General features: G+C 39.3%; 2 protein-coding genes across 3 annotated transcripts; one reads left to right on the top strand and one right to left on the bottom strand.

The window, feature by feature from the left end:
* Positions 1 to 1,868: 1,868 nt before the first annotated feature.
* On the bottom strand, positions 1,869 to 10,564 carry LOC117527876 (methionine-R-sulfoxide reductase B1-A-like). The gene is made up of 4 exons (XM_034190375.1): positions 10,451 to 10,564; positions 8,001 to 8,143; positions 2,331 to 2,445; positions 1,869 to 2,048 (listed from the first exon to the last, which is right to left on the bottom strand). The coding sequence occupies exons 1-4, from the start codon at positions 10,503 to 10,505 to the stop codon at positions 2,029 to 2,031; spliced, it is 333 nt and encodes a 110-aa protein (XP_034046266.1). The 5' UTR covers positions 10,506 to 10,564; the 3' UTR covers positions 1,869 to 2,028.
* A 607-nt stretch (positions 10,565 to 11,171) lies between these two features.
* LOC117528417 lies at positions 11,172 to 19,878 on the top strand. Of its 2 annotated transcripts, none has more exons than XM_034191047.1 (4): positions 11,172 to 11,451; positions 13,669 to 13,837; positions 14,177 to 14,535; positions 19,226 to 19,878. In XM_034191047.1, exons 1-4 carry the CDS (start codon positions 11,268 to 11,270, stop codon positions 19,540 to 19,542), a joined length of 1,029 nt encoding a protein of 342 aa, XP_034046938.1. In that variant the 5' UTR covers positions 11,172 to 11,267; the 3' UTR covers positions 19,543 to 19,878. The 2 variants fall into 2 exon arrangements, with proteins under 2 accessions (XP_034046938.1, XP_034046937.1); XM_034191046.1 differs by having other exon boundaries at positions 13,669 to 13,897.
* The last annotated feature ends 952 nt before the right edge of the window (positions 19,879 to 20,830 follow it).

Raw genomic sequence — 20,830 nt, 5'->3', positions numbered from 1 at the left:
CAGAAAAGCTAAACGAAAGCCATCATTAACACCTAAACAGAAAAAAACAAGGTTATAATGGGCTAAGGAAAAGCAATCGTGGACTGTGGATGACTGGATGAAAGTCATATTCAGTGATGAATCTCGAATCTGCATTGGGCAAGGTGATGATGCTGGAACTTTTGTTTGGTGCCGTTCCAATGGGATTTATAAAGATGACTGCCTGAAGAGAACATGTAAATTTCCACAGTCATTGATGATATGGGGCTGCATGTCAGGTAAAGGCACTGGGGAGATGGCTGTCATTACATCATCAATAAATGCACAAGTTTATGTTGATATTTTGGACAATTGAAAGGATGTTTGGGGATGATGAAATCATTTTTCAAGATGATAATGCATCTTGCCATAGAGCAAAAACTGTGAAAACATTCCTTGCAAAAAGACACATAGGGTCAGTGTCATGGCATAGGGTCAATATCAACGAGCAGATGTGATTTGATGCAGGTGTCAGTTTTGGGGATGAAAATTTACAGGGTGATTCCATAATTTTTTCCTCAGAATTGAGTGATTCCATATTTTTTTTCCTCTGCTTGGTCTAAAAACGTAACAGTTACTGACTGCCACAATCTTTTTTCTTGATTTCTTATAGTGTTTCTTAAAGCCAGAAAGTTGCCATTTGAAATGACTTTAGTTTTGTGTCATGTCTGTGATCTGCTTTTTTTCTACAAAATTAAACAACTGAATGAACATCCTCCGAGGCCGGTGATTCCATAATTTTTGCCAGGGGTTGTAATCAAAACACATTTTTTTCTGCATTTCTGAGGAGATCTCACACCCCTACATAGTGATTTAGACAGATTTTTTTTATTTGATTACAGCTCACCACCTCAGGGATCCTTGTGTTGTTTTCAGCAAATACGCATGCGCGGCTTGACCGCTCGACCAAGCAGCGCTTTGATTCTTGTGACATACAGGAGCCCGTTTACCAAAATAAACAAAACACATGGTTTGTCTCCATGCCATGGCGAGTGAAGCTGGAGTTGGCCACACGATCACCGGCCCAAGAATTTTACACCAGATTTACACTGATCGCAAAAATGTTTCCTGAAGAAACAAAAAACACGGAAACCGCAGATCTGCAGGAAATTGGCACCTATGAATGCAGTTCTAAAGTAGCTGAAGTTAGTACTGCTACAAATGTTCAGGGATTTGCCATCATAAAAAGTGGCAGAATGACAATGCTGTTTCAATAGGTTCTGTTTTAACTGGGACATTTTTTCCAGCCGCATGCAGCTCATTACTGAGGAGGAGCAATAACAACAACAAATAAATAAATAATTATATACTTGCCGAAATGGTCATTTAAATTTGATTTTTTTTTCCACAGATGTCAAACTGATTCCAGAAAGGGTCACTGCACCAGGTGATTTCACTGATTAACATTACTTTGAGCAGATGGAATCAGTTAATCAGTGAAATCACCTGGTGCAGTGGGTGGTTACAAAGAAAACCAGCACCCTCTTGGCCCTTTCTGGAATCAGTTTGACACAAATAAACAATCTCTCTTCACATTTAAATCATGCTCCAATTTCTCATCACTACCTTTTAATAGGTACCAAATTAGTTTTGATGGAATTTGCACGATACAATCTAATTCAACCATATTTATCTACAGATACAACAACAGCACAACTGTCCAGTTAAACACTCAAATTTTTCAGTAAGAAATAGCAGAGAGTGTATTATGCCTTATCCATAAAATAAGAAAATGTCATCTCAATCAGCAGAAAACAGATGAGATGTTTACTGTGCCTAACTAAGGTTAATCAGGCTAGTGTCTGCAAATAAATCATCAATCATGAAGTGTGATATACAACATGATGTTGCACAGCAGTCCTCTGTTCTTGCTGTCCAGTGAGGCCAACAACCATCTGAGCCCTGGATGTCCCAGACTGGGCTTTGACCCAGAACACTTCATACACTGTCCACACCTTCTGCAGCGCAGAGAACCATCGACGTCGCCAACAGAATGTCTCTTATCTCACCTTACTGTCCATCAACCTTATCTGTGGAAAAGAGAAAGAAACTGCAAATTTGTGGAGGTCAGAGGGAAGGTGTTTGCTAACTTTATTAACCAAAAGATGGAAAAATATACTGAGAGCTAATAAAAATGTGTAACCACAACAAATTAAAAATCCAAAAACCAACATCATTCAGTTATCTGCGGCTAAAATAAAAACAAAAATAAAAAAAAAAGATAAAGCAGCACATCGTCACATATGAAAAGCTAGAAGCACACACTATTCTGTTAGCAATCAAAGAGGAAAGAAGTAATGTGACTGTTTTACCTTTAGGGATGAACTTTAGTGAGCTGCTGAATATTCAGAAGCGAGACAGTCCTTTGGCCGGGCCATCATTCACAAATTCATGACCCAATCCATTGTAACACTTTCCACACCGCACCTGAAACACATGAACAAAATGAATCCAGATATGAAATCAACACAGTTAGCACAAATTCTTAAACCGGTGACATTAAAAAGTGTTTTAAAGTAACAGGTATTTTTTGTTGTTTTGCAACAATAGAGTAAATTATAGTAGATGAGATAAATTATCACACATTATGCAAACATGGATTTGTGTTCTGGCTGAACAAGAAATAACAACAACAACAGGGATTAAAGCAAACAAACAAACAAAAAAATCTTCTGACTGAAAAATTCTGTGACTGTCAAATCATAAGCTTTGCACATCTACCGTTTTATAGAAACCCTTATCCTAGCGTTTAAGGTAAAACAAGGTGGAGACAGCTAAGAAAACAGCAAATTGTTCTCCTGCTGAACAAGATTATATTTCACTCATAACCCTGGCCGCTCTTTTCTAATGCAGCATGATATTATAGAAAGTGGACCTTTATTGGTAGGGGTCTGAGGGCCGGTCAAGGCCCCAGAAAATTTTGGGGTTTTGATATCCAGGGGTGCATTCTGGGTTTTTTTTTTTATGACTTTTTCTCTCCCTGATCCCCCTCAGTTTAGTTGTACTGCTTAATGTGTGCTGTATTTGTATTTTCTTTTGCACATTTTCACATTTTCTTTATCTCAAACTGACATCACAACCTACATGTTTGTTTGATAAGATTACTAAACACAAGAGCCAGAATCATTTTCATATTTTTGGCTTCCTTCATCCTAACTGATGTGATTTTAAAGGTAGAACCCCAAACAGATCCAGTAATGCTCGACCTTACACGTTACAATAAAAAAGTCATTGCGTCACATCCCACTTTAGTTATGCAGAAAAGTTAAATTAACTAAACTTTTTTATATAGCTCATCAATTAAACTTAATCCAGAACTATAGTAAAATGTAGGCCCAGAGGAATACTGATATATTTTAGGTGTTATTATTATTATTATTATTATTATAAGTAGTAGTAGTATGAAAAATGCCTTCAAAAGTGTACCTTTAATCAAGACGGTGTTGTGGGGGGCACCCCCCCCCCCACAACACTGTCTTGATTAAAGGTCTGTCTGGATTCACTCCTGGTTTGCAGTCTCAACAATAAAGAATTTGTACATTTATGTGGAAAGCATGACCTGATTGAGAGGTAAGAAGGTTTTATCAGTGCATTTACAGTGCATCAGCAAAGTATTCACCGCGCTTCACTTTTTCAGCATTTTGTCATGTTACAGCCTTATTCCAAAATGGAATAAATTCATTTTTTCCCTTCAAAATTCTACTCACAATAACTTATAATGATGACATGAAAAAGTTTATTTATTTTTTATTAAAAATAAATCACTAAGAAATCACATGTACATAAGTATTCACACCCTTTGCTCAATACTTTGTTGATGCACCTTTGGCAGCAATTACAGCCTCAAATCTTCTTGAATATGATGCCACAAGTTTGGCGCACCTATCTTTGGGCAGTTTTGCCCATTCCTCTTTGCAGCACCTCTCAAACTCCATCAGGTTTGATGGGGAGCATCGGTGCACAGCCATTTTCAGATCTCTCCAAAGATGTTCAATCTGATTCAGGTCTGGGGTCTGGCTGAGCCACTCAAGGACTTTCAAAGAGTTGTCCTGAAGACACTCCTTTGATATCTTGGCTGTGTGCTTTGGGTCATTGTCTTGCTACCCCAGTCTGAGGTCAAGAGCACTCTGGAGCAGGTTTTCATCCAGGATGTCTCTGTACATTGCTGCATTAATCTTTCCCTCCATCCTGACTAGTCTCCCAGTTCCTGCTGCTGAAAAGCATCCTCACAGCATGATGCTGCCACCACCATGCTTCACTGTAGAGATGGTGCCTGGTTTCCCCCAAACATGGCGCCTGGCATTCACGCTGAAGAGTTCAATCTTTGTCTCATCAGACCAAAGAATTCTGCTTCTCATGGTTTGAGTCCTTCAGGTGCCTTTTGGCAGTAATTACAGCCTTGGGTCTTCTTTAATATGATGCCGCAAGCTTGGCGTATCTGTCTTTCGGCGGTTTTACTCAGCATCCTGGACAACACACCTCCCACCCCCTGCATGCAACACACTGATGTCCAAACACTTCTAAAAATGTTTGTCAACCTCTGCTCTTTGCTCAATGTGCACTGAGAGACATCGGCACTCCAACACATGCCCCCCCGCCCCAACTCACTCCCCTCCTGCAGACAGGACATGACAACTCGCTGCTAGGAGAAAAAACAAAATGAAAACACAGACGTTATTCTAAAAACTGATTATTGAACATTTTGAATGTTGTAAATTTTATATCTTACATCCAATCTTGATTCTGTATCAGGACTGCATCAGCGCGAACGCTGCCTTTTGGCAGCCCAATTGATGAAAATCTGTTGTCGCAATGAATAACTTTAATCCCTACAATAATAATTATTATTAGGGGAGGTGATGGTCTCGTGGTTAAGTTGTTGGGCTTGAAACCAGAGGATCCTCGGTTCAAATCCCAGCCTGACCGGAAAATCACTAAGGGCCCTTGGGCAAGGTCCTTAATCCCCTAGCTGCTCCCGGTGTGTAGTGAGTGCCTTGTGTGGCAGCACCCTGACATCGGTGTGAATGTGAGGCATTACTGTAAAGCGCTTTGAGCATCTGATGCAGATGGAAAAGCGCTATATAAATGCAGTCCATTTACTAATAATACTTTAACTGCAGTGCATCTCTGAGTCCATTTCACCAAATGGATCTGCAGACACTACAAAACAAGAATTGGACTCACAGCTTTTGAATTCAAGCTTCATTAATTTGAAGCGATGACAGGATACTTGACTTCATGTAGGTACTTAAGGTACTCAGGATTATTTAAATATGAAGTGATGAATAAAAACTTGACTGTTACAATGTGCATTCATTTGTCTGTTTTCCCCATAGTTTAAAAAATAACAATACACAAAGTACAGTCGGCCATATGAGCATTGTCATCTTCATAATTTGCAGCAGTTTAATAAGATCCTATTGTCTTACGTACAATTTGTACATGTTCAATAAAACCCCTCTGTCAATCAGTCGATCATAAACACGATTTATGTTTTACAGCGTATACAGAAGTGTGTGTGTCTGCATGTACATGAGCTTTTGACAAGAGTGGAAGTTAGCTTGGAGTTAGTGGAAGTTAGCATGCATGCTGATGTCCATAAAATGTATTGTAAATGACTCCAGAGGTGTTATCAGGTTACAGCATATTCAGTTTCAGAAGTATTTTTTTCTCACTAGCTTTTACATAATATATGACAAAGAGGTTATATTTACACATGAATGAAATGGTGTTTTGAAGCTAGCTAGACCAGCCTGTGACATCACCATGCTAATGTCTATGGAATGTCTTGTAAATAAATTCAGAGGTGTTATTAGGTTCCAAAAACCGTGTTTTCAATTTTAGAAGTGTTTATTTCTCACTAGCTTTTATATAATATATAAGAAACATGTATATAAACACACAAAATGAACCGGTTTTGGACCAGCCACTTAAGTCATAGTGCAGCTCTACTGATAAAAACATGACCTTTTTAACCTCTTAAAATAGGTCAAGGTTAGCCATCTTTTAACTTGTCCAAGGTCTGCATCCCAACAATGTTGCCTGTGAATTTGAGGACTCTGGCAGTAATAGTACTGGACGTATGCTGACAGACAGAAGGATGGATGCAATGCCTTTGCAATACCCGATGGCCATATTTGATGGCCTTGGGTAAAAACTGATAATAAATAAACCAGCTGACAAAGTGAGTGAAAGAGTGGGAGCAGTCTTGTGCCAAGTGAGTCTCAGTGACTCATAACAGTGTGCTTTACATAATTAAATATATGATGCAAAAATATAATCACTCTTCAATCAAATCTGTCTACATTAGCGCTTTAGAAATTATTTTTAATTTGAAAATATGTGCATGTCATCCCATCATAAATATGAAGTGCTTTGCATTGAAGCAAAGCCTTACTTCACGTTTTATCTATTCTTTGCTCTGTGGAACAATTCAATAGCAAAGTTGTTGTGAGCTGAGTAGAATTTATTCATGCCTGGATCTGTCAGAAAGCGTTGTATCCAAGTATATTGCAGAAAACCAAACCATGATGGTGTGCTTCAATTTTCCAAAGCATCACCTTTTGTCAGCACAATCGACTCAGAACTGCATACGAGGGATGATTTATCTTGCTACAGCATTCTGTGTAACTGTCTCCTAGAGGACTGCTGTTTTTAGGCCAGACAGCAAGTGATGTGTTTGAATCAATGATCAACTTCACTTCTGCTGAAAAACAATAGCAAGTGTTTTCAATGAGGGAGAGAGCAAAAGAGTGAACAGCAATTTCTTACTGAATATTAAACAGGATGGCGCTGTGTTAGAAGAGGGCGCTGCTAACACAATGACATGACAGAATGGCGCTGTCTTAGCAGCAGCCTGTTGTAGCAGCTTCTGGTTTTCCTTTCCTTTGTGTTTTTATAGTGTTTTATTGTGTATTTCCACACATCACTTTTTTTTTACATGCTACTCTGGAAGCCATGTTGATAACACTGCTTGCATTGTTTATACACTGGATCAGTTCATCGCCCTGAACTGGCCAGCCTTTGTAGCAGGAGAGAAGTCTGATATTCCAAAGAAGCAAAGGAGGAGAAGGTGAGGCTGTAGATGAAGAAGAAGAGGTTTGGACCGTGCATTCCTACAGTTATCACAGAAAATGTTATCTGAAAAATAAACTGAATTGTTGCTGACAATATCAGCCACTTCAGCATCCTGAGGGGAGTGAAAAGCTATGAAACAGCAACTCAGAGCACACATGAACATTGTTTCTATCAGTTGAATGGGAAAAAAACTCCTTCGGTATTAATCCAGAGTTCCTCTATAAAACCCCATTGAAATTGAGGCGAGAGAGACTGCGACAGAGAGAGACAGACAGAGATGGAGAGAGTGCTGTCTTTTTTCTTAAGTCTATAAAAATAAGTCTATAAATAAAAGTACTTAATTCTTTCACCAAAACATCAAATATAGGCTTGCATCTTAGATGTACCTTCTGGCAAATTGTAGATGAACATTCAGGTTTTTAAGAAAATCCTCCCTTAAACACTTCTTCGTGAAGCTGTATAACCGGGAATACAAAATATTCTCATAGAAAAATCAACAATAATGGTAATAACAATATTACAGGAAACAGAGCTCAGGTATCGGAATAATATCGGTATCGGGAGATATCCAAATTCAGGTAGCGGGATCAGATCGGAAGTGAAAAAATGTGGATCGCACACCTACGGTCAATTTAAAGTTACCTGTTCACCTAACCTGTATTTCTTTGGAAGTGGGAAGAAGCCAGAACACACAGAGGGAGTCCACACAAACACAGGGAGAACAAGCAAACTCCACACAGAAAGAAAAGGACCAGCAATCCCAGGACCTTCTTGCTGTGTGGTAGTTATGCTAACCACTAAGCCTCTGTGCTGCCCTCAACCAATTCAAGGCATTCTGCAAATACAAAAAACAAATACACTTCTTGGACAGGCTCAAAACAAAATTTATTTTATACTGATGGTACCTTATAAGCATTAGGTCTCTCTTTATGTTTGGTGACACTGTTCTCATTGATGGTCTCTGTGAAGGATGGCCATGGAGAAGAGTGTTCATACTTTGAGCGACTGGAAAACAGCTGATGACCACAACTGGCACATACATAAATTCCTGGGGATCAAAGGATAGGACATAATGATTAGTATACATGACACAACAGCTATTTGTATACTTTGCATGGCACAAATACTGGTCTTTTGATGAAGTGAACAAACATTGCACCAGTACACCGCAATAAGTGGCACAGCCGGTTGTGTAACGTTGACCATGACACAAATTTACTGTTGTGTCAAACTTTACTGTTGTGTCATACAAGTTTAAAGGTACATTCAGTTGTACTGCAAATAATGATTTTGTTATGAAACATAAAAAAGTCAAATGAGTTGTTTTAACCATATAAATATTTAACAAAAACCTGTTTCTACATTTGAAGAGTACAACCCCTGGCAAAAATTATGGAATCACCGGCCTCGGAGGATGTTCATTCAGTTGTTTAATTTTATAGAAAAAAAAAAACAGATCACAGACATGACACAAAACTAAAGTCATTTTAAATGGCAACTTTCTGGCTTTAAGAAACACTATAAGAAATCAGGAAAAAAAATTGTGGCAGTCAGTAACGGTTACTTTTTTAGACCAAGCAGAGGAAAAAAATATGGAATCACTCAATTCTGAGGAAAAAATTATGGAATCATGAAAAACAAAAGAACGCTCCAACACATCACTAGTATTTTGTTGCACCACCTCTGGCTTTTATAACAGCTTGCAGTCTCTGAGGCATGGACATGACAAACAGTACTCTTCATCAACCTGGCTCCAACTTTCTCTGATTGCTGTTGCCAGATCAGCTTTGCAGGTTGGAGCCTTGTCATGGACCATTTTCTTCAACTTCCACCAAAGATTTTCAATTGGATTAAGATCCGGACTATTTGCAGGCCATGACACTGACCCTATGTGTCTTTTTGCAAGGAATGTTTTCACAGTTTTTGCTCTATGGCAAGATGCATTATCATCTTGAAAAATGATTTCATCATCCCCAAACATCCTTTCAATTGATGGGATAAGAAAAGTGTCCAAAATATCAACGTAAACTTGTGCATTTATTGATGATGTAATGACAGCCATCTCCTCAGTGCCTTTACCTGACATGCAGCCCCATATCATCAATGACTGTGGAAATTTACATGTTCTCTTCAGGCAGTCATCTTTATAAATCTCACTGGAACGGCACCAAACAAAAGTTCTAGCATCATCACCTTGCCCAATGCAGATTCGAGATTCATCACTGAATATGACTTTCATCCAGTCATCCACAGTCCACGATTGCTTTTCCTTAGCCCATTGTAACCTTGTTTTTTTCTGTTTAGGTGTTAATGATGGCTTTCGTTTAGCTTTTCTGTATGTAAATCCCATTTCCTTTAGGCAGTTTCTTACAGTTCGGTCACAGACGTTGACTCCAGTTAACTCCCATTCGTTCCTCATTTGTTTTGTTGTGCATTTCCGATTTTTGAGACATACTGCTTTAAGTTTTCTGTCTTGACGCTTTGATGTCTTCCTTGGTCTACCAGTATGTTTGCCTTTAACAACCTTCCCATGTTGTTTGTATTTGGTCCAGAGTTTAGACACAGCTGACTGTGAACAACCAACATCTTTTGCAACACTGCGTGATGATTTACCCTCTTTTAAGAGTTTGATAATCCTCTCCTTTGTTTCAACTGACATCTCTCGTGTTGGAGCCATGATTCATGTCAGTCCACTTGGTGCAACAGCTCTCCAAGGTGTGATCACTCTTTTTTAGATGCAGACTAATGAGCAGATCTGATTTGATGCAGGTGTTAGTTTTGGGGATGAAAATTTACAGGGTGATTCCATAATTTATTCCTCAGAATTGAGTGAGTCCATATTTTTTTCCCTCTGCTTGGTCTAAAAAAGTAACCATTACTAACTGCCACAATTATTTTTCCTGATTTCTCATAGTGTTTCTTAAAGCCAGAAAGTTGCCATTTAAAATGACTTTAGTTTTGTGTCATGTCTGTGATCTGCTCTTTTTTTTTACAAAATTAAACAACTGAATGAACATCCTCCGAGGCCGGTGATTCCATAATTATTGCCAGGGGTTGTATAAATACTGCTGAAGTCGGTTTTAGATCTTATCTGTTTAACTACGCTACCCGGTTAAACCAGTTTGCAACATGTTTAAAGTATTTTTTAAACCAGTTAACACAAACACAAACAAATCCTCATAGTTGACGCTGAAACGGCCTGAAACCTGTTTTATTAATAAATGACGAATAATTTCCAAAATACTTGATTTTTGTTTAATCGGGTTAGCTCCTGTTAGTCAGCTCTGTGCCCTAATTAGCTATGTTATCCTTAGCTATCACGTCATGATCAACTATAAGGTTCTCCTAACCATACCTGGTTTAAAGTGGTCTTTAAAGACTTCTCCACCAAAAAACGAACAAAACGACATGACTGCTTCAGAGTTTATTATTCCAGAAGCCGAAAAGACTTCCGTGCACTCTGCTAGCTTTGTTGTCTGCCTTCAGAATAAAAGCACAAAACGTTTTTGTTGGAAGAGTTGTCAGAGTCAATAACATTTCTTTTAAATTCAGTATTTATCCCTATAATAACCTGACTTGAATGAATGAAGTTTTTATTGCATCACGCCAAACTATAGATATAGAAACTAAATGCAGGAAACATAAAACAACACAAATGATATGATGGTGTATGTCATAACTCATAATATAACGACTTTTGTTTTGGGAATAAAGTTACATAATACATACATAAACTATTTTACCAAGGCTTAATTAAAAAGGAAGCTTATTTCCTCAAGTTCTATCTTGCGAGGTTTAAGTCTTGAGACTCTACTTGTACTTTTTGAAAGTGTTATAAAGCCAGCAGTCACACATTTATTTTGAAATAGATGTGCTTCCACGAGATGTTTCTACTTTTGGAATTTCTGTCCAGATCTACCATTTTCACTGAAACTGGAAAATAGTGTTGTTTTTGTGTCAAGATCGAGTAATTTCACGCCACTTCGGGTGATGACTTTCAAAATGCAAGCCATAGCGGCGTTTGGATTGTTTATTTTCACACGAATTCACCTTCGTCACTTCCGGTTGGTAACATAGCGCGTCCATTTTCTGTCAACCTGCAGAAGAATGTAGGGGGTGTTTTTGGTCATTGGATAGTTGGAAGGACAAACATCTTGAAACATAACTTAAGGATGGCCTGCAGTTATGTTGATGGCTTGGACAAAGATGCAAGACAGCAATATTTAGCAAAATTAGAAGCTGCCCGACTGGAGTTATGCCCATACACACAACCAGAAGGTGTTTGGAAGGATGACCCCAAAACATGGCCAAAAGTGGAATATGGTGATATATACTCTTACCTTATCAATAGTCCTGGTAAGTAGACTTGTTGTGTTTTGTGAATAGCCTATTTATATAGGCCATTGCTATTGATACAAGCTGTGAATTTGTGCTAGTTGTTTAATGTACACAACGTCATGATTCATGTACAACCCTAACGTCAACCCGAACCATAGGTTTTGAGGTGGAAATTCATCAGTTGCGTCTCGCACAGCTTCCCTCTTTATCTAGCGATAATCACAGCAGCTCCTTATTGTATGCCGTAAGACCATGGCAGTTTATTTGATGCTATATGAGAAAAAGCAGTACGGTAACATAACAATTGCCGCTCTCATTTATACAATAGGAGCTTTCAGCAAAAGTAGTTATTTTTACAAATGGAGTGTTTGATGAAAATGACCTTGAGGGGGCGTTATTGAGTTTTTTCCTGCACAGTTTGACAATGTAGACATTTCCAGAGTTGGATCCAGAACCTAGTATATAGACTGAACCCACAGTCTGAGCTATCAGGTCAATTCATGTATATCACCTACCAACTCATAGCACCCGCTTGGTCAAGTCGTAGCACTTTTCATTGGTCAACTCAAGTGACCGAACCCAAACAACCTGACAGGCATTTTAATGTTTCTGTCTGAACCTGGCCTGAACGCTGTTGATGTCTGTTATTTCCATCCTAAACAAATCAACCTAGCAGAAAGCTAGAGCCTGTATTTTCATTATTTTTTTCAAATTGATTGAATAGAGGACTGTTCTCTGTAGCTGTAAAATTTTATATATATATATATATATATATATATATAATAAAATGGAATATAATATACATCTCGCAGTGAAAGCCTCCTCTCTGAGATCTTGTGAGATTTTGTGGGATTTGAAACCTCAATAGGGTGAATTGATTGCCAGCTAAGGAAAGCAACTGTCTCACCCTTGTTTTTTGTTTTTGTTTTTAACAAAAATGAACATTTACATCATGTGAAGTTGACCTGCTGGCAGCACACAGAGTAAATAAAGTCTCTTAATCTTACCTGTTATTGCATGCTTTCACACTTATTCATCATCACAGCCTGACAAAAACTGTTATCCACAGAAGATGGCCTTGTTTTGCAAGATGATCTGGAAATACTTTAATTCCTTATCATGGAAATTGCTTGTGAAAGCAAGGTGCTAGGAATTGGTAGGTGATACGAGTTGACTAAGTGGGTGCTAGGAGATTACATGATTACACCAAGGATCAGCTCTGAGTCCTTTTTTGTTCACAATGATGATGGACAGGTTGACAGATGAGATCAGATATGGCATGATATTTGCAGATGGCATTGTAATCTGTAGTGAGAGTAGAGAGCAGGTTGAGTCTAGCCTGGAGAGGTGGAGATATGCTCTGGAGAACAGGGGAATGGAAGTCAGTAGGAGCAAGATTGAGTACATGTGTGTGAATGAGCGGGAGCCCAGTGGAATAGTGCAGTTACAAGGAGTAGAAGTGGTGAAAGTAGATGATTTTATACACTTGGGGTCAACTGTCCAAAGTAATGGAGAGTGTAGTAGAGAGGTGAAAAAGAGAGTGCAGGCAGGGTGGAGAAAGGTGGCAGGAGTGATTTGTGACTGAAGAATATCTGCAAGAGTGAAGGGGAAAGTCTACAAGACAGAAGTGAGACCAGATATGTTGTACGGCTTAGAGACAGTGGCACTAACTAAAAGACAGGAGGCAGAGCTGACAAGAGTGACAATAGTGACAAGGGTGGACAAAATTAGAAATGAACATATCAGGTGGAACGGTTTGGAGACAAAGTCAGAGAGCCGAGAGTGACATGGTTTGGACCTGTGGAGAGGAGAGACCCAGGGTATATAGGGAGAAGGATGGTGAGGATGAAGCCACCAGGCAGGAGAAGAAGAGGGAGGCCAAAGAGGAGGTTTGTAGATGTGCTGATGGAGGACATGCAGGTGGTTGGTGTGAGAGAAGAAGAAGACGCTATTGATCTGCTGTGGCGACCCCTAACGGGAGCAGCTGAAAGAAGACAGAATAAAGTGCACTACTATATTTTTGGCAGTTATTATCCTTCTCGTGGAGTGGGGAAAAACTGAGATAAAATGAAATAGGTTGCATTGGTATTTTCATCAGCCTGTTTATTTTAGGTTGGGGTTTGTGCTTCTCTTCAGATTGTATAGGACACGCTGCAACATAAACTAATGAACACATTTATATGAGTTGAAGAACTGTGTGCACATATTCCTAATAAATTATTTTTTATTTTACAGGACCATTCACCCACAACCAGATGAAATACTACAAGAGTCTTGATGCCTACTGTTTCTTCAGGTCTGGGTGGGTCCAGACCATGTACAGCCAGATCACCCCCAACGGCAACACAGTCTTTAAGGCGGGGGTCCAGCCCGACCAGCAGACAAACTGTCCCCTCCACAGCCCGTGGGTTGTTGTTGATCATGACGGCACTGTCATTGCGGCTCACTGTGACTGTGTGACAGGGTTAGGATGCACATTACATTTGTGTGACTAAAGCAAGTTTTTAAAAAATCATGTATAAAATAAAATTTTGCAGATGGCAATATATAAATCTGACACTGCAAAAGTTCAATCTGCCCTACAATTTTGATAAAAATGTAGATTTTAAAAAAGTTATTCAGTATTAACGTGAGATTGTTTGTACCATATATGTTTCCTGAAGCAAAAGGATTATTTTATGGAGAACTGAAGCTTTTCTGTCCATAAACAAACATGGTGTTACATTTTATTCATGCTTTTCAGTCTTGGTGAATGCTGTTCCCACATTGCAGCGGTCCTTTTTAAGATTGAGGATGCAGTACGACAGGGATGCAGGACAACAGACTGCACAGACACCGAGTGCAAGTGGAACACGTGCTTCATGTCCAAGTTGCAACCAGCACCTGATCCTGAACCAGCAGACGGCGTGCAGCCCTGCACCGAGGCCGATCGGCAGCGCTTCATCTCCTCGCTCCTCCAGTGTGGCGCGAAACCTGTGGGTCTCAGTCTCTTTGCAGAGACGTGTGAGCGATTCAGTGCCAAGACTCCATCATCTGTATTATCACAGACTCCACAGCCTGTGCATTACCTGTATGAAAACAACAGCTCGGCTCTGCAGTACGGTCAGTAGACATTTCCCACCAAGTTTTTGAGTAATCATTGACTACGTTTATATGCAACCAATAACCCTTTCATAACCCTTTCATAACCGGAATATTAGCAATAATCCGGTTGCGCACGGCCATGTAAACACCCGCAAAACCCTGAATATGCTCATATTCCAGTTTTGAAAAAGCCGAATATGACCCCTGGGTTGCTCCTTTTCTAACCTGAATATCAGGTCATATAAACGCGCATCGGAATATCCCCATCGAAAGGAACATTATTTTGTGTTCTGCGCATGTCCTATCCGCAAGGAATCTTGGTCTTTTGAGTACGGCAATGACTTGTATGCGGCGCGCGCAACCCACCGGACACCACAGAAGCAGAGGTAAACAAGCATGGGGAAATCCAGACGCGGCAGCACAGCACCACACTTTTGGAGCAAGGAGGACACCGAGTACTTCATTAGTATCGTGAAAGACATGAATATAATGTTTTTTATTGACGGTAGAAAGTACCGAGATAGCGACATTTACTAGAAGGTGGCCAAAAAGTTACGCGAAGCAGGATTTGCACGAACACCAGACCAAATCAAGCACCGGTGGAAGATATGCGTCGCTGTTTAGATGGGGATATTCCAAATGATACTAATGACCATGTATACAGGAGTAACTCTGTCTGCTTAAGCATGTAAACGGGTTATTCCTAATGATTCAGAAACTGGAATATTGACCTTATCCCGAATATTAATGGCATGTAAACGTAGCCATTGTAGAAATATGAACAAAAATAGAGGTGCCAACCATTACAGTTTCATCATAATCATTACGATTTCAGCTCACACACACTGTACCATTTTACAAAATCTCATGCAGTTTTTATGCATATAAACATTTATTATTTGTTTGCATTCGGGCCGCATGTAGAGATGAACATATGTGCCTGTGTGGGTGGTGACATGAGTCGTTTTCAGCTCCAGTTTTTCAAAAATCATGACAGTAGCTGGGTCGCACTCCGGTTCTGATGGTGTCAACAAGGTTGGTAAAAGTTCCCAAACCTGAAGTTGTGAAAAGTATGGGATTAAAAGTGATGACACCTGAAAAAGAAATATGCAGGTGCAGTTCTGGATGAAGGACCACTAGAAAAAGCAAAACCACTGTAAGTACAGTCTTTTCATGTTTAATAATAAATTCAGTGGTTTCAGTGGGTAGCGTTGACATTGCTGTTATCAGGCGAATTTGTAAAATACGATGGTAACTTCTGTTCGGTCTTTCCACAGCATTTCTGCAGAAATGCACATTTTTAAGTATTTCAGACAAAACATTTTAAAAATGTTTTGTCTGAAATACTTAAAAATTCAAATCTCTGATTGGTTTCAAATTCAATCAGTCGATATTGATGAAAATGAACATGTTAGTTTTGTGAGCTGCTAAATGCTGTTTATAAGTAAGAATTTGTTGACAATTTTGTTATTTATATGAATAAACTGTTGGAACCATGTGTTAACCATTGTTACATAAGGATGCTTTTTTAAAAGAACAGTCAGGCCAGGATTTCAGTCTAACAAAGTGCAAGCAGTGAATGTGTAATTTTAAAACCTTTTTTCTTTCTTAACATTATCATGATATTTGGTTAATTATTGATAATGAAGAGTGACAGTTATTTTTAAAAGTTACATCTTGGTACTGAAGAATACAGGGTGTCCCAAAAAAAGTGCCACAAAAGTAAAGCCATAGAAAATCAATACACTTTTGGATAATGATATAGTCAGATTCTGTAGAGACTTTCAAGTCCAGACTGAAGATGCACTTATTTTCCCTTTCATTGGCTACCATACTGGCATAGTATGTTTTTATGCTTTTTACTTTTTAATTCATTTTTTTAGGAAACGGAGCATGCTGCGGCCTCAGTTTTTATCTAAATTCTGGGTCTTTTAGTGAAGCTTGTTCACACGACAGGATTTTTAAATTATCTTTAGGTTTCCAAAACCTGAGAGACCACACACATGAAGATAAAAAAAAATCATAGCTCTAACAGGTTTGGTTGTACAGTGTGTGGTGTTCAACCACACGGTGAAGTCAACACACCACACACGAACAGATTTCACACACGAACATTCCCAGGTCAGACAGGAAATCTCGCAAAATCTCTCGAGATTAAACATGAGTTCGGAGATACTTTGTGGACTATTTAAAATAGAGGGAAAAAAACAACACAAAAAGAAAAGGTGTTTTTTAAAGGAGTGGAGACAGCGCGACCACCAGACTTTCTGGTAAATCAGAACAACTGTTTTGATTTTATTTTCCGCTCCGTACGTCCGTCACCTCGCTTTCTGATTGGCTGTACGTCACATTCAGCAGGCTGCGTGCACGTTTGTGGTCAGAGGACACAACACACACTGCAATATCGGGCCAAGATAATCCAACATATTGAATATCCCTGATTTGCGATCTGTGCGCCCCTGACGTCTTTCCGAGCAGATCAGAGCGCTCTTAACACACCACACACGAAGGGAATATCTGATAAGATTATCTTTAGCGTCATCACGATTGTCAGGGCGTCCTTAAGATTGTCGGAAGGGGAAGATCGGGTCCGATATCGGCCTAATTATCCTGCCGTGTGAACCAGGCCTTAGGGCTAGTGGCCGCCGATCACCTTAAGCCTGGTTCACACGACAGGGTTTTAAAATTATCTTTTTTTCCAAAACCTGAGAGACCACACATGTGAAGATAAAAAAATCATAGCTCTAACAGGTTTTGTCTTAGTGTGTGGTGTTCAACCACACGGTAAGGACAACAACACCACACATGAACAGATTTCACACACGAACATTCCCAGCTCAGACAGGAAATCTCGCAAAATCTCTCGAGATTAAACGTGACTTCAGAGTAAACAAATGGAGGTACTTTGTGGACTATTTAAAACAGAGGGAAAAAAGGTACAAAAAGAAAAAGAAAAGGTGTTCTTTAAAGGAGTGGAGACAGGAGTGGAGCAATGCAAACTCCCAGACTAGGCATTGGTCAAAGAAGTCATCGTCTTTATTCCAGGCCTTGTTTCAGTACACATGTGGTCAGTCAGCACAGCAGAAGTACCAGCAGGATTAGGCAGAGATGCAGTCATAAACGAGGAGGGTTCAGAGGCATGAGCAAACACAGATATCTGGGATGAGGCAAGAAGTATGGTCGAAGAGTATAGAGTAGGATTCGAAACACGGCAAAACAAAAACTCAGGACTGTGAAAGGCACTGGAAAGTGTACAAAGACAACAGTCTGGCTGTGAGACTGTGGGGGTTTAAATAACAGGTGGACTAATCAGTGTGAAAGGAGGAACAGGTGGTGTTAAGGAGGTGTATGTGTGGAGCAATCTAGAAAGGGAGCGTGGCCAGTAGACAAAGATTAAACACAGTGCAAAATAGTGAAGGAAGGGAAACAGAGTGGAGTGATGTAATAGACAAAGACACCTGAGCTGGTGCTAAGAGTGTGAGTGAACACAATCAAATATGAGTGAGGAATGGACATGATGGCAGGTGCAGGGGTGCGGAGTGGAAACAAACAAAAGGCTCTGCGGACAAACAGAACAGAGCTAAAATGGAAAGCGAGGGCAGAATATAATACTACAACAAACTGGGCATGAACATGAGAACTGAAAGAAAATAAACATTAAGACAAAACTAAACAGGAACTGACTAAGAAAACAAAGTGGCTAAACAAACTATAAATAAAACAGACTCTGTGATTAACACAACCCGACACTAAAGCACAACAGATAATATCACAAATGAGAAGAACAAAATAAACAAATGATAAACAATGAAAACACAAACTATTTTGGAAATTTTCACGTGTCCATGTTCTATCATTAGGCTGTGACATCACTGAAGCTTGTCACCTCTGCTTCAAGCAGACTGATGTCAAAATGAATGAATGAATGAATTTATTTGGCACACAAACACAACAGTAACAAAAAACTGATACACAAGACAATTCCACCGTGACGTGTGACCAAAAGGGGGTGAGCAGAAGCAAGCTTATAAACACCCACCCCTTATATACATACAAACATACATATACACTCATTACCAACCCCCAGAGCAAGCATACAGGTGACAGTGGTAAGGAAAAACTCCCTCCGATGTATTGAGGAAGAAACCTCAAGCAGACCAGACTCTAAGGGGTGACTCTCTGCTTGGGCCATGCTACAAACACATTTAACACAACACAAACTCAAGTCCCATCATCATAAACATCTCTAGTGTAGATACATACATATATACACACATACCTACATACCGTGTGATTTTATACTACATATTTACAAGATAGAAAAACAAAGTGCACACAACTAAACAATGATCAACAAAACACCCTAACCCTCAACACCCTTCCTCCTCCTTATACCTTGGACATTGCTTGAGCTCCACCCTCAATACTTATTAACTTTATTCCAAATTCTATTTTTTGTAACAGAGATATTACTGAGGGAGTCACGTAACCACCACTTGTTGCTTCTCTTCCTCTTGCAGTGTGAATGTGTTAAATTCTCTGCCTGTTATCACATGAAAATTCCACAGTGTTATCTCAATGACATCCGTATACGAGTCAAACCAAAGAAGCAGACTACGTTACAAATCTGTTTGCAGGCAGCTTTTATTTTGTCCTCATTTTAATGTAAATCTGTCTGTTGACAAACTTAATTTTCTTTGCCTTGCAGCTGTAGTACCTGCCCTGAGCAGAAGTACCAAGATCCCCGGACCGTCTGAAAACAGTGCGGGTGGTGAAGAACAGAACGGGAGCGATCGCTTGATTCCAATGGATGTCAATGACTCTGTGATTAAAGAAGAGTCTGTAGACTTTAATATCAAAATGATCAAAGAAGAGCATGCGTATTTCATGATATCAGAGATTACAGAAGATCAAACAGATTTCAGGATAACTGAGATGAAAGAAGAACCGGCTGATTTCTTGATCATGGACATTAAGGAAGAGACACAAGATTATCAGATTTCAGAGATAAAAGAAGAACAGTGAACTGTTAATTAATATGCAAAGAGCTTCTGTCCTCAGGATGTTTGTGGCAGGACTTTGACCAACATCTGACATCCCTGCCTACATTCAGAAATACAGATATTTAAGGAAACAAGAGTGTTAAAAGTTAAATGAACAACAATAGATTATCTCATAAGAGAAGCCACAGTATGTTTATTGCTCTGCAGTGTAGAGGTCACATACATCCTATGCAAAGACACATGACCAAAATAAACTAGACTTCTTTCTAGGCATCCTAATGTCCATTGAACAGGATGTGATTTAGGAAAGGTTGCTGGTTATTGCTGATTAAGTAATTTTTACTTCCTAATCCTGTAATTTCTGTAGAAAAGTGTTTTTTCCCACTAAATTTACAGTTTGTTTTTCCCTCAAGAGGCATCTTAATGTTTTTAACAACCCAGTCTCACGGATTGTCATGATTCAGCAGCACGAAATGTACATTAATTGGCACGAAAAGTGCAAAATTTTCATCATGGGAGCACAAATTCATTCTAATTCTTTCCATGATGGCCGCATGTAATTAAAAGTGCAGTGGGGGGGTCGGGTGGTGGGAAGGTGTAGGGTTAGTTTATGGTTAGGGTTAGGGTTGGGGGTAGGAGTAGGATTAGTAATAGTGAGTTTAAAAAAAATCGTCATGAAAATTTGAATAATTTTGTGACGGGGGACTGGGCTTGTTTTTAAACCTGTTAACACTGTTTTAATGGTTTGCTTAATTTAATTAAAGTAATGCCTTATGAAAGTAGAGTTGAGCTGCAGACAAGAACTGACCATAATATTTTAACATCAGTTTTCAGTTCTGTCACATTTTGGTTTGTATGTGTCACATGTGGAAGGATGGTTCAGACACCAATACAGAGATAAAACCAGCAAGTTCAAAAACACAGTCTTTGATAAGTCATGTGGGAAGGGACAAAGGTCAGCACACAGGAAAGCAATCCACAACACAAGAGGCAGTTAACAGCAAAGTATCTCAAGAACAAGCAAGGTCAAACATTTACAAGAGGCAAACCTCTGCCATCACTAGTTTCCAATTCCACAAAAATTTTACCTGGGAAAAAAAAGCCCCGTTGGAAGTGGCTTTTCAGAAGCTAAATTAGATGTGATCAAATGTCAGGAGTATGTATTTAGTTCATGGACTTGAATTGCGAGGGGCCTTTTTGTGGCGTCAGGTTTTTATTTTTTTATTCAATTTTTTCAGTTTCTGAATTCTTTTTCAGATTATTTTTACCAAACATTGGTTATCTCTGCTGCAGCCGGTCTGCTCTGTGTA

The sequence above is a fragment of the Thalassophryne amazonica genome, chromosome 16, assembly GCF_902500255.1.
Source record: "Thalassophryne amazonica chromosome 16, fThaAma1.1, whole genome shotgun sequence".
NCBI classification, from domain to species: Eukaryota; Metazoa; Chordata; class Actinopteri; order Batrachoidiformes; family Batrachoididae; genus Thalassophryne; species Thalassophryne amazonica.
The sequence above is the reverse complement of the archived record's forward strand: the minus strand, read 5'-3'. Positions and strand labels throughout refer to the sequence as shown.

Coding starts and splice junctions, on each gene's coding strand:
- LOC117528417 (XM_034191046.1), top strand. CDS start 11,268: ATGGCCTGCAGTTATGTTGATGGCTTGGACAAAGATGCAAGACAGCAA. Junction 11,452..13,668: donor TTACCTTATCAATAGTCCTG/GTAAGTAGACTT, acceptor TTTATTTTACAG/GACCATTCACCCACAACCAG. Junction 14,536..19,225: donor CAGCTCGGCTCTGCAGTACG/GTCAGTAGACAT, acceptor TTTGCCTTGCAG/CTGTAGTACCTGCCCTGAGC.